General features: G+C 40.9%; 1 protein-coding gene across 1 annotated transcript in view; it reads right to left on the bottom strand.

Annotated features, from left to right (window-relative positions):
• ptar1 (protein prenyltransferase alpha subunit repeat containing 1) overlaps positions 1–13,529 on the bottom strand; it is a 26,036-nt gene extending 12,507 nt beyond the window's left edge. The window contains exons 1-4 of the mRNA XM_072388574.1: positions 13,431–13,529; positions 6,927–7,096; positions 1,403–1,469; positions 364–468 (exon numbers count right to left, since the gene is read on the bottom strand). Coding sequence (XP_072244675.1) covers positions 364–468; positions 1,403–1,469; positions 6,927–7,096; positions 13,431–13,516 — 428 coding nt within the window. The 5' untranslated portion in view covers positions 13,517–13,529. The remainder of the gene's footprint in view (positions 1–363; positions 469–1,402; positions 1,470–6,926; positions 7,097–13,430) is intronic.
• Between the last annotated feature and the right edge of the window lie 663 nt (positions 13,530–14,192).

Raw genomic sequence — 14,192 nt, 5'->3', positions numbered from 1 at the left:
TAGAAATCCCTCCGTTAGCTCTCCTATAGCCGCAAGTAGCCACATAACAGCAGCTCTGAGCTAACAGAGCTATAGTACACGTTCATTCATTCATTCTTCTTAAAGTATTGGTGAAATAAAGACAGATAATGCCTTATTTAGACGCTGCATCGTCTAAGCCCCATTAACTCCGTTATATGGATATACGCCGATCACGAGTTATCTAAATAGCTTTTGAAGGACGCCGACTTTCGCCAAACTGTTCTCGGTGAGTAGATAAATGTATTTCATGCCAGAAATAAGGTCCAGGTTTAAAAATACTGGCATTTCCCTTTAAAGTGAGTCTTTACAAAAGATCAAGGTGCTTTACAAATTAAACCTTACCTGTGTATCCAAGTCTCTGGGCTCTTTGGGAATTTGGTGAGGGCCAGCTTGCCCAGGTAAAGGTCCCTTTCTGGGTCAAGAGCACCGCACTGCAACAACTCTTTCCTGTGACAACATTTAGTTTGATAGTTTCACACAGCAAAAAAAAATAAAAATAAAATAAAATATATATATATATATATATGAATTCCGGACTATAAGCAGCTACTTTTTTCCCAGGGTTTGAGCACCGCAGCTTATAATACGGTGCGGCTAATACATGTTTTTTTTTCCCTCTCTTTTTTTTCATGCTGCCAAAAACATTTTGCCTGTAACATTAGACGAATAAAATTAATGAATAGTTCACGGTGATCCAACAAAATTTACAATAAATCAAACACACTTACACTAATAAATTATTGTAAATCGATCTTTTGTACTCACCCTCAACATGGAAAACGAAGAAAATGCATATGATGCAGCTTTAAATTAAAAGCGATCAATCTGGCTGTTGAAGAAGGAAAGCGACAACGAAGAGACTGAAGTGAGAGACAAAGTTTTGAGGCTGTTCAATTGGGACACTGAAGAAGGCTTTGTTTTAGTGTGCAGTAGGAAGATGAAGAAGGCGATCAATGACTTTTCCAGGTAGGCTACTGTTTTTTTTTTTTTGTTTTTTTTTACCCAGCCATGTTACAGGCACTGTTTGAAAAAAAAAAAGCATTTGCAGTATGGTACATTTAATGGTATGTATTTGTTTATGTTATCATACGTATTTAATTAAAAGTTTAAAAATCCTCACATGTAACATCTTTCTGTGTAAATATCTCATATTACAATGTGGACACCTGCGGCTTATAATCTGGTGCGGCCTACACAAGTACAAAATGGATTTTCTTTTTTAAATTAGAGGGTACGGCTTATATTCAGGTGCGCTCTATAGTCCGGAATTTATGATATACATATATATCTATTAATTTGTTTGTTTGTTTTGTGTTCTTTCAAAAGACAAAGACAATTGGACAGGTGACATTCATAAGAGGTGATATATATGTTCCTGTACCTGACATTCCAGGCAGTTGTGAAGTCTGGATTTAGGAGCAACAGAGTGCAAGTGATATCCACAAGAGCTGGGGGACACAAAACCACACTGTTAGCGTTGGCTGCACTACCAATACATAATTATTAGATTACATTTGTTTGTGTTTATGTATTCAGCAGACGCTTTTATCCAAAGTGACTTACAACAAATCAAGATATAACAAGCTATACAAAAAGCTAACAATAAACTACATAGAAAAAACCCACTAGTCCGACTCTGTCAGAGGTGACAGAGTAGATAGGGTGCAGGCATAGAAGGAAGTGCAGAAAGATAAAGTGCAAAGATAGAGGGGGGAGGTAAGTACAAGGTAAGTGCTAGGATAGGAGATGCTCTCTGAAGAGCTGGGTTTTCAAGAGCTTCTTGAAGATAGACAGACCCTGTTCTGGTAGCGCTCGGTCGGTCTTTCCACCATCGTGGGACGACACATGAAAAGAGTTTGGATTGTCTTAGGCGTGGTGTAGGAGATGCTAGACGACAATCGTATGATGGCCGGAGTGGTCGTGACATAAGCCTTTGCAAGAGCATTCAAGTAGATGGGAGCCGTTCCATTAAGCACTTTGTAGCTAACATCAGTGACTTGAATTTGATGCGGGCAGCTAAGGGTAGCCAGTGGAGTTCAATGAACAGAGGGGGGACGTGTTCTTTTAGGCTGATCGAAGACCAGACGCACCGCCGCATTCTGGACCATCTGCAGAGGTTTCACAGCACAGGCTGGGAGACCAGTTAGGAGAGCATTGCAGTAGTCAAGGCGGGAGATGACCATGGCCTGCACCAGGAGTTGGGTGGCATGTTGGGTTAGGTATGGTGTGATCTTTCTTATGTTTAGTAGTGCAAAGCGGCATGAACGAGCAACCGAGGTAACGTGATCTTTGAAGGTTAGTTGGTCATCAATCATGACACCCAGTTTCTAGCAACCTTTGATGGAGCAAGAGATAGGGATTCAGTTTGGATGCAGATGCTGTAGTGTATGGTTGGTTTGGCTGGGAAGACCAGCAGTTCAGTTTTTGGGAGGTTAAGTTGGAGGTGATGGGCTTTCATCAATGTTGATATGTCAGAGAGACAGTCTGAGATTCGTGCTGAGACCGTGTGGTCATCAGGTGGAAATGACAGATAGAGCTGGGTATCATCAGCATAACATTGGTATGAGAAGCCATGTGATCGGATGATCTGTCCTAATGAGTTGGTGTATATGGCAAAGAGAAGAGGTCCCAGTACTGAACCTTGGGGGACCCCTGTGGCGAGGTGGTGCGCTGCAGAAGTGTGACCAAGCCAGGATACTTTGAAAGACCGACCAGTGAGGCATGATTCAAACCAGGAGTGTGCTCTCCCTATGATGCCCATGCTAGAGAGTATGGACAAAAGGATACTGTGGTTGACAGTGTCAAATGCAGCTGATAAGTCAAGCAGGATAAGTACAGAGGAGTTAGCTGTCGCTCTGGCTTCTTTTAAGGCTTCTGTCACAGCTAACAGAGCCGTTTCGGTGGAGTGTCCACTTTTAAACCCAGATTGGTTTGGGTCAAGGAGGTTGTTATGTGAGAGGTAATCGGTGACCTGCTTAAAGACAGCCCTTTCAATGATTTTAGACAGAAACGGGAGGAGAGAGACCGGCCGATAATTCTCCACATGAGTTGGAGGGAGGGAAGGTTTCTTGAGCAGTGGTGTAACCTGAACTTGCTTGAATGTGGTAGGAAATTTGGGAGCAACCTTACACATTTCATTTAGTAACATAACCCATTTCAGACCACAAAACACATTAAGTTCCTCTCCTTTTTTGTCAATAGAGAAAAATATAAAGGTCCGTCAAATTTTACCTACTTAGAAGAATCCATTACCGCCTATGGCTTTATTTGAGAATGAAAACTGAGGGTTTTATGATGTCCATTATAATTTAACAGCCTCTGAAGAAAGTAGTAATGTGAAAATCAACACTATTTTAGAGGTTTTACATTCAGCTTTACTGTAAAGGATTGAGTACACCCTTATGTTTATTAGTATATAACAATTAAGTCTTGGAAATACTGAGGCAAGGTTGCAACAGCTCTGACTGGGTTAAAAAGAATTCCTCTGCCATCAGCTGTCTGAAAGTTCAAAGTCACTGTCTTTTATCTGGAAAAAATATGACCAGGACAAAGTGTTTACTAACTAATTGAAATACTATCCTAACTAAATGAAAAAACTGAATTTAATTTGCCAGATGACTGCTATGCTTAAAATCAGTCATTAAAAAAGCAAACCGGCCAAGGTCCACCAGAAGCTTCCAATCTCGTGCACCATCCAACATCCCAGTGTCTGGTCCTGGGGTGGCATGTCCAGCTCGACCCCCTCCTTTCCGGGTAAATGCTGTTGCCAGCAGATGGGATGAGGGAGAGACAGGCCGTTGACCTTTGTCTGTTGCTTCTCGAGCACTCCTGCCAAACACTGTAGCACCTGGTTGTGCCACCAGGTGTATCGGCCATGAGAGAGGCTGGTCTGGAACCCGATCAAGATGTGCTTCAACATTGCTGGTGACGGGCAGAGTGAGCATATCATATACCATATCCATACCACTGGCTCAGATTTTTGGGAAACAGCAGGACATCATAAGCAGCCTTGGTGGTGAAGCTGGTTCTAAATGCCTCCATCTCCCACAGATCACTCCAGGAGATCTTCCTCTTCTCTACTCTTTTCCAACTTAGCCATTACCCTTGCTTAGGCAGTGCAATGGCCTTTGCCTGCCTTGCTTCGTCCTGTTAACGGATCTCCAGCACCACAACCCTGCGTCTCTGAGGTTGCGTGGCCTTGTTCCATGATGGTGTGCTGGCCTCAAGACCAAAACCACCCCTCCCTTGCTGGATACAATGTCCTTGTGCCTAAGTGCTGTGTTTGCAAACTTGGTTGCTTCTGTTGGTGTCAATTTTCTCCCAGTAGCTAGATATGGGGCAACTTGGGCAACAATAGGATCACTCGATTCTGTTAGGATCATCTCCAACATCACCTTGGCACAGTTGTACTTCTCTGTGAAACTGGACATGGGTAGTTCCAATATGCCTTTTTCCCCATAGAGCTTAATGCTGCTGAGGCACCTGGGGAGGACCAGTCACGTCTTCGTGTAGGAGCCAGTCACTCCAGCTTTTCTACCTTTGTTACTGGAACCTCATACAGGGTCAGGGGTAACCTGAAACGTGAAAGGAGGCCAAATTGTAAGCACCAAAGCTTCAGTTTGCCAGGGAGAGTAGTTTTATCAATGGTTTCCAGGCCATAGACAGTATCCGTCCTGACCTGTTCTACCTGGTCGCTGTTCTTACGGGATGCACTGTACCAATGTTCTAGACTCTTAACTGGCTTCTCAGAGACTGTGGGAATAATTTTTTCGCCAATATATAAGTGTTGGTCAGCTTTCCTTTAACAATGGAAATGCTTCTGAACGTGCGTGTATGTTGTAAGATCATCCATAAACATCCTGATAGGTGGCATCCTCAGACCAGGTCTTATGCACTGTACTACAACCATCAGTCCAGACCCTCTAATGATCACCTCCATGGCCTTGGTAAAGGCTAAAGGGGAGATGATGGCCATAATTCACACTTCCAGACACTGCCATGCTATGGTGAAACTTGTTGTTATGCAAAATTAAACGTCTTGTAAATAGCCTTTGACAAGATCTGAGAGCTACTGGTACCCTGAAGAAACCAAAAGCATTCCAGAGTAAGTTATGAGGGACTGAGCCAAAGGCATTGGTGAGATCCAGAAACACCAGGTGCAGATTTGTTCCCCCCTTCTTGGCAACCTGAATCTGGTGACAGATGGTGCTGGTGTGTTTCAGACAGCCAGGGAAGCCTGAGATCCCCGCCTTCTGAACTGATGTGTCCATGAGGTGGTTTCTATGCAGGTAACTGGATCGCCTTTGAGCCACTATGCTGAAAAAGATTTTGCCTTCAACATTTAGGAGGCTAATCTGGTAAAACTGGATCATTTCTGAAGAATTGTTTTCCTTGGGGATCAAGATTTCCCCAGTTCTCTGCCAAGATGTTAGGATTTCCTGCTTGTGCCACACCACTTTCATGAGTCTCCACAGGAATTGGAGGACATCTGGTGCATTTTTGTAGCACTGGTATGGAATGCCATTGAAATCTGGCGGTGATGAAGTCCTCGATCTGTGCGCAGTCTTCTACTTCAGCCCATCAAGGTGGGCTTATATCTAGCTAGTGTATCGGAGGCATGTCAGCTGCAATAGTAGTTTTCGTGGCTTCTATCATCTGCACAGGACCTTTCCAGATGCTTCTCCAGATCTACCTTTGACAATGAGAGATTTCTACTCTTCTTGCTTGTGAAGAGAGTTTTCACAAATTTGAAGGGGTCTTCGTAGAAGCAAACTCTTTACTCTCTTTCCTCCTTTACTTCTTCACAAGATTTTCAGCGTCATTAGCCTGCACTGTATCTCTGCTTGCAGTATGTTCATACCATTTATCTCCTCTTCTGTGGCCTTCCCCCATTACTTCTTTAGTTGCAACCTCTCACAGACCAGGCAATCTATTTTCCTCTGTCTTCTTGACATAGCAGGCATTGTTGGTGTCATTCTCCTTCTCTCTGCTGTTCCAATTCACTATGCGCCATAGGTTTAGATTAATTCACCCATATGATCCAGCTTCTTCAGGGTGGTGCCCCAGAGAGTCCCAAAGATTTTGTTGAAGTTGGTATTGACCTCTTCCCACACTGCCATTTCACAGGATTTTAGCCATTTGATACATTACTTTTGCCCCTGGATCTTTTTCTCCACTGTTGGCTGTACTGGGTAGGTTCAAGTTGCTCTCCCATGACTGTCTCTTTCTCCACTGGGACTGTGTTGTTGATGTCATGCAGACTTTGGTTTTTGACCTGCTGCTGAACTTTAGACAACTGACTCAACCTGCTTCTTAAAAAGTAGCTGCTGATGCGTGTCCCCTGTTGCCCCTCCTTCAGACTGCCTTTCCTGCCCTGATGTATTCTCAGGACTGAGGTGGAGATCATCTTTGCCCAACCACATATACACCTCTGGAGCTTCTATTCTTTTGCTGGTCTTGCAGTTTTATGTATGCCGGTCATCTAATTAGTTATCTGTTCCATTCCTGTGTCAATTATCCGCCGATTAGTCATCTTTTACCCCAGCTCTCGCTGACTTTGAGGGTATCTTCTTTGTAGGATTTATTTTGTAGCTAGGAATGGGTGGAACACAAGCATTTTCTGTGCCATGGGGCCCTCAGTGGGGTCTATTCCCTCCTGTCAGCTGCCTTTCCATGCCGTCACAAGATCTTTCCCTAAGTGTCAGCTGTCTTTTCACAACAGTCACAACAGTCTTTTCACAACTGGTTTCCCAGGTGATAAGTTTTGATTCGTAGGACTAGGTGTTTATATCCCTTAATTGCATACATGAGACCTGCAGCTTAGACTCTGTGGATTGTTCAACTTAGAGATGGCGCCTCCCTAGAATAGTAATAATAAAATTAAACTAAATAAAGAGCTTTCATACCTTCCCTGTCCAGCCAGTGTCTGCGCTGGCGATAGAGCAGCAGTTTGTTGTGGACATACGGCAGTAGAAACTTGACACACCAGCTTTCCACACCCAACTTGTTCTCCACCAGCACAATGGGACTGCGGTTGTAGCGGGCCTCAGGGCACTGGATCAGGCCGATCTCATCTCTGTGGAAGCAAATAAGAATCAGGGCTGAGAGCAGTGTTAACTTACTGTGTGTGTGTATAGACAACAAGACAACTAGGAGCATTCCTTGGGATAAAAAACACTTTTTCAATTTCTATCAATATTTTTTTCAAACATCTAAAAATCAGATTCTATCATTCATAGAAGTGCCATTTAATGTGACCAGTTTCAACTTATGTTTCTCTGTACTTGAACTTCAATCAATCTTTATTCCTAAAGCACTTTTCATAAAAAAAAAAGATGCCACACAAAGTGCTTTACATAGCTCATAAAATATACATTAACAAAAAAAAAAGCCACTTTACGTTAAGTCCCACATAGACATACACAGAATGATGTTCACTAAAAGCGCCGTCTTAACCCTCAGTGATACTGGGGGAACGGGAACACTGGAAGTTTGAATAGAAAAAGAGTACAGATGGAGAAGTTTCGGTGCAATCTATTGGTTTCTTTAGCTAGGATATTGCTTTTGAATTGGCTCTATATGAATGAATTGGATTATGTTGAAATTGGGTCTTGGGAAAGACATGGGTCAAATATTAAAACAAATTCATTAATAGTACAAAAATATCACCAGGAATTGGTGTTGTCTGGAAAAGTCTGAATTTGATTACACTCTTGGGACTAGTGCTTACGACGTCATAAGTGAGTTAAAGTGAAGATTTAGCCTAAATTCCGGTCCTCATGACCCACTGCCCTGCATGTTTTCGATGTTTCCCTCCTCCACCACACCTGATTCAAATGAATGGCTCCTTATCAGGCCACTGCAGAGCTTGATGACGAGCTGATCATTTGAATCCGGTGTGGTGGAGGAGGGAAACATAGAAAACATGCTAAACATGCAGGGCAGTGGGTCATGAGGACTGGAATTGAGAAACACTAATTTAGCCCAATTTGTGGAAAGCAGCGCTATATACTACATTTCTCCAATCAACCAAGAAATACTGGAATATGGATTTTAGTTCATATGATAGAGCTCGATTGCGATTTGTCACTACGTTCAATACTTTTAATAATTTTTGCTGACTTCTATATTGACTTTTGTGTTTTATTGTATACTTAATTACATGTTGATTGTCATCAACACATTAGCAAGCTTTACCAGAGTTGACAGAACCATCAAGTATTTTTCTGCAGAAGCAAAGCTGACAAAATTGATTTTGAAGAAACATGAACATGAAACAGGTTTCACAATCATGCAATTGTCCCCTAATTATCTAATTACTTTGGGAACACAACCATTACTTTTTGTTCTACTTGATACAAAGATCATTTTCACTGAAAGTGCATTCTCTGCAGGAACCCAGAACAAGGTCATTCAACATGAATGTCCAAAAATAAAGTGCTGTCCATGTGCACAACAAGATACTTTTATGACTCACTCTGTGGAACTGACTGGTTATGTACAACCAGTTAACGTGGCCACTGTCTCAAATTGAATCAAATTTTATCTATTTAGTCCTTTTAGCATTTAAAATTAGGTCAATGAAATGAGACCAACTTTCCTACTTCTGAGTATCTGAAGATTCAATTCTGCAAGTACTTGAATGAGGGCTCAGTCGTGTACAGAGTGAAGAGAACAGGAGAACTGACAGCAGATTTTGGTTTTAAATTCAAGGCCCTGTGATGGTCTGGTGACCTGTCCAGGATATACCCTACCTCTCGCCCAATGATAGCTGGGATAGGCTCCAGTGCTCCCATGACCCTGAGTTTAATGAAGTGGGTAAAGAAAATGGATTGATGGATGGTTTTACGTTCATAGTCTTTTGCACAGTTCAGTTCATCTTGAATCTCGTTATTGTCATTGTAGCAATGAAACATTATACAGCAAAATAAAGGTGCATTCCACGCAAGTAAAATAAAGTATAGAAATTATAAATATGCTACATCTTAAAAAAAAGAAAATGCAAAATCTGTGCTATTACACAGTTAAGATACAATTAAATAAAAACATAACCTATTATACTACTAGAAGGAGTATCGGAAGACTTGAAAATTTGCACGCCCTTGTATTCTCTCAGTAAAACAAACCAAATTTCTTTGCCAAGTTGCTACAAAAATAGAGGAAACTAGCAAACAAAGGCTTCCTGAGTAACTGTGTAGGGAAGTATTTTGGATTTGATGATGTAAAATGAGCGACCAAAGATTAGGCTCTTTGACTCTAATAAAAACAGCGGTCTTGTTCTGAAACATCAAATCTGTGGACTCGGATGCTAGTCTGCCACACAAATGAGGCTGCGGGGGAATTGTATACAGTTTAACAAGTCAGTGTTAGGTGTTCAACATCATCTGACTGCCTGCGAATGCTATCGTAAATATGTGCATGTTTCAAAATTTCTGAAACATATCAATGAAAATGTCCTTCCAAAAAGCTCTGAAAGGGCAGAATGTTTTTTTTCAATTATTTTCAAACAATACAACTGTGACATCCAAAACAACATATCAATCTAAAATAAAACCTAGAAATAAACAACAGCTTTGCTCCATCCACGTTCCAAACAGTTTTGTTGGGCTACTTGCCTCACGTGCTTTGTCTCCCAAGATGCAACCTTTTTATTCATGACAGTAAAACACATGCCGTGTTAGTTTGTTTTCTAATCTAACTTTTATTTAACCAGGCAAGCAGCTATCAACAAATTCTTTTTTACAATAATCACACATATCATATCATAATTATTATTTTTTTTAATTTTCCCGACTGGGGGATGAATAAAGTATTTTTCTATTCTATTCTTATTCTATAAATGAGTTGAGGTGTACTCACTCCTACTCGGTCAAACAATGCCTGGATCAACACCCGTTGAGATCTTGAGATCGGATCAGGACATGCTTATTCACAAAAGCTCATTTGCCACCGTGATGATTTTAAAGGCAAACTGGGCTCACCACACAGGACATTAATTTGCCATATGCAGCGTGGTGACGGCTAGTGAGAACCCAGAGACAGGGGACACCATGGACAGGTCGCTAGTCCATCACTGGGCCAACACAGAGAGAACAGTAACCATGCACTCATATCATACTTATACATACATGTCAATTTAGAGATGCCAGTAAATCTACAATTTACACCTTTAGACTGTGAGACGAAGCTGGAGTTCCCTGAGAAAACCCACAAGTAACAGATGTTTGAATCCAGAACCACTGTCTGTAGCAGTGCATGCAAACCAAAAGAGCTGACAGGCACTGTAGTCGAGTCAAGCCATGAGTTCACAATAAGCTGCTATGATATTTATGAAATACACTAATAAAAAGTGGAACAATGACCCTAACTCTTCCACTGCACTGTATGCACAGTGGCAATCAAAAGTTACACACATACACAACAAACAGAATCTGATGAACTAAAAGTAGCAAGTTACTAAATGCTAGTGCCTTTTGTTTTAAAACTGGATCATTTAGATGTAGCTTTCTGGTTTCAAGGTATACCACAGTTTTAAAACCACTGAAATTTTAAGTCATACCATCCAGGTTGTTTTTGTATGCCTCTTCAAAGACAGAAAGTGCAGAGATCCCTCTGGTGGTGTTCAGTGGAACACCTACTCCAGTTGCTGGCTGAACACCTCAAACGGCTGAAAAACAACAAGTCAGCTGCCTGGGCTTTCACAGCTTTTGGAAGAGGAAGGTAATACAACATGCAAGAGAAGTTTGCAAAGAATGGCTGCCTGCAATACCTCTAATATGACTTTACATCAACAGGAGGACCAGTGATTACTCTGAAAAAAAAACAAAAAACAAAATCAAGCCAAGGAAATCCTCTCTTAAAATAAAGGTTTGCAATGAGCCAGTATCAGCTAATTGGATTCCTGTCATTGAGGTAGATGCCCTGGTTCCAGCTCTGGTACTGCTGGAGATTTCTTCCTGTGTAAAGGGAGTTTTCCTCTCCAGTGTTGCCTGGTTTTTACTAACCATATGTAAGAAGGGAGAGAACAAGTGTGCATGTTAAGTTGACATGTAAGGCAACACACTCACTAGTGTTCTTTCTCTGCTTTTGTGTGTGTGTCAGTATTTTACAAAAAACAGAATCGAATCCTCAGGTGGACTGAGAGAGAAATGTGTAGAAAGTGAACATGTCTCCAAAAAGCTGACTGAGCTGCAGGTTGAGTCTCCCGAAAGTGGAAGCATTTCCAAGTGTTTTTCTAAGCTTCTTTTTAGTGTGACTGAGAAAGCACATTTGTTTTGAAGTAACGACTAAATCAAAAACTTAAATGTAACACAACCCTGTCGCTATATTTGGTGCTGCCTGGGTAAGAAAATCTCCCATTTAGTGAAATGTTTAGAACAGCATCCCGATACATGACATTACATAACCTTTAGCACCTGAGAGTTTTTTTTTAAATCAAGGCTCCCCATCTTTATCTCCATCCACCACACAAATCATGCTGCATTCCCTGACACTAGAACTTTTCTTTGTGCTATTAGCAGCAAATTCAAGTTGATCTGTGTTGTTAGTTTGAAATTCCAGTGAGCCATTTCAAGATAAAAATCAAGAAATATTCATATACTGCTCTTCCTTAAGTATTTGATGGGAAATTATAGACAAACAATGCATGATATCGAAAAACGAATTGAAAAGTCTTGTTTGGGTCATCTAAATATGATATGTAACAAATTTGGTGAAGATTGGATGAAATATGTGGACATAGAGACAGAAGATATGTTTAGCAGAAATCCAAAACGGCAGCAAATTTTTACAGGCACCAATGGGCGTGGACTATACCATTTGAATCGGCTTCATCCAAGGAACCTACTGTCCAAATGCTTTTTAATACGCCTCATGGTTCATGAGCTAATAGCACCACCATATGGTCAGATATTAAGCATTTTACCTTTTGGTTAATAAGTATGAGTGAATAATAACCTCCTGTGAGACTCTAAGCCTTCTAGTAATGACAGTATTTGTGTGCCGTTGCCAAATTTTTTGTTGTTGTCCGGACTGAAAAATCAGAGAGTGCATTTTACGACGGTCCCTTAACGCTTCTCCGGCTGCCAAGTGATACTCGGAAGGACATTCAGCGTTGTTCCCATTGAGTTTTTCGCTACAACCACTGAGGTTGGTAAGTTGATGAGACCTTTGAAATGCTTACTTATCTCTGCAAAATATTACCAATTTGGATGAAATTGGTGCAGTTTTCATGACGTTATTGAGGTTAGAAACAGAAAGAACAAGCGAATGTCGAATATAAAACCAACTTCACTTCACTCTATTCTATCACTACCAGCTTTCTTTCTGACTGATCCTTTCAGCAGGACAGAAATCCCAGACACGCATCAGCAAATGAAGCGAGTCGTGAAACTGACGCTAAGCCATCCAAACTGAATGAGATCCCATTTGTACATTGTGCATAGTGTATTGGAGGACAGGGTATCTGCAGGCTTCAACAAGTTAAATTTAAGACTTTTTTAAGACCATAATTAACACAATTTAAGACCCATTTCACAACCATACTGGCAAAAAAGTACAAAAGGCATGAAGGAAACTCGAGGCCCGGAATTACTTGCAAAGTGTGGGATTTTTTTTACAGCTCTTTCACATTGGAATTCAACATGCTGAACCTAACTAAAACCACCAGAAGCCTCTCTATTGTTAACTAATAGTTGTTCGACTGCTAACTTTGGAGATGAGCCACCCCCCCCCCCCCCCCCACACACACACATTTTTGAATTGCAACACTTATATGTAATTTATGTAAGTGATTAAGAAGAAGTGGGTTGTGATGGGCCATATTAAAGGAGACATGAAAGTACAGAACATTAGGTGACGTGGTGCACAGTAACGTCATTTAAATTGTGCGCTAACATCATCACGTCAGGGTTTTTCTTCAATTTCATGCGTGTGCCAGTGCATGTAAGGTTAGACTGCTGTCGTTTCCTGAGCGGAAACCAGAGGAAAATACACCGTTAACGGGACGTTGCTTATATGCAACAGCAGCTTGTCACTATGACAGAATATATGTGGTCAGATCTCGGTTTACGTGTGTCGGTAACTGCACACACGGAAAAGAGACAACTGCAGTTATTCACTAAAGTTACATACAGTGCCAACGTGCAAGCATTTGCTGGCTGTCTACACAAAATAATAGCTCTCTGTCTATACAACAATGAAATTACCATAATGGGAAGTCTCCCAGAAACTACTATCTCAATAAACAACAGCTATACTGGCTGGTTAAGCGGTAAACTTTCTATGAAGAGCTCTGATTCCAGGTAGTAGTCTAAGCCCATAGTTGAAACTTTGCCATAACCCGCTGTTAGGCTTGAGCTACTCTGGATTTAAGAACTCCGACCATTGCTTTCTCAGTCACCAACACTTACATGTCGGGGTTCCTTTTCAGAGCATTGTTGATGTCTTTGACCACTCTTTGAACCAAGACGTCTACCTCCTCTTCCGACTCCGCCATCTTACGGCATTGAATGACGTATTATGGTCAAAGAACCTCTTCCGGGATGGAAAAGTACTACCGGAACCCGGCAGAGGCAATTTTTCTGCTAAGTTTGTTTTTGCTCATTCCCTTATTATAATAATAATAATAATAATAATAATAATAATAATAATAATAATAATAATAATAATAATAATAATAATAATAATAATAATAATAATTCTGACAGTAGCAATAGTAATGCATCCCTCAACAACACCCCTCCTCCCTCTCAGAAAATAGTTCCGACGTCCATGATAAAGAACTTAATTTTGTCTGGTGTTATTTGTAAATCTGTTCTATTTTGTTTGATCTATTTTGGAATATTTTGGAGTAGAAAATGTATACTGTCAAAGCATGGTATGATTTAATTTAGCTGATTTGATTACTATGATTTTTTTCATCCTAATGATGATATAGGGATCCACAGTTGCTTTAAGTCCCTTGCTTTTTCACTGTCTCGTAATGAGTATTGTGTTCTGACCTGAAGTACAAAAATCTGTGTTCAAAGCAAAAAGTGCCACAAATATAAATGCAATCCTAATCCTATTCCTACTTATCTTTACCTCTTCTATTTCTACCCCCTACCTGAACGAGGGATTATATCCCCACACCACTATGACTGGTGTGCAGTTGGTGAGAGGCTGGGGTAGCT

The sequence above is a fragment of the Leuresthes tenuis genome, unplaced genomic scaffold, assembly GCF_036924035.1.
Source record: "Leuresthes tenuis unplaced genomic scaffold, fLeuTen1.0.hap1 SCAF_6, whole genome shotgun sequence".
NCBI classification, from domain to species: domain Eukaryota; kingdom Metazoa; phylum Chordata; class Actinopteri; order Atheriniformes; family Atherinopsidae; genus Leuresthes; species Leuresthes tenuis.
Note: the sequence above shows the minus strand (reverse complement) of the source record. Positions and strands in the feature narration are given on the sequence as shown.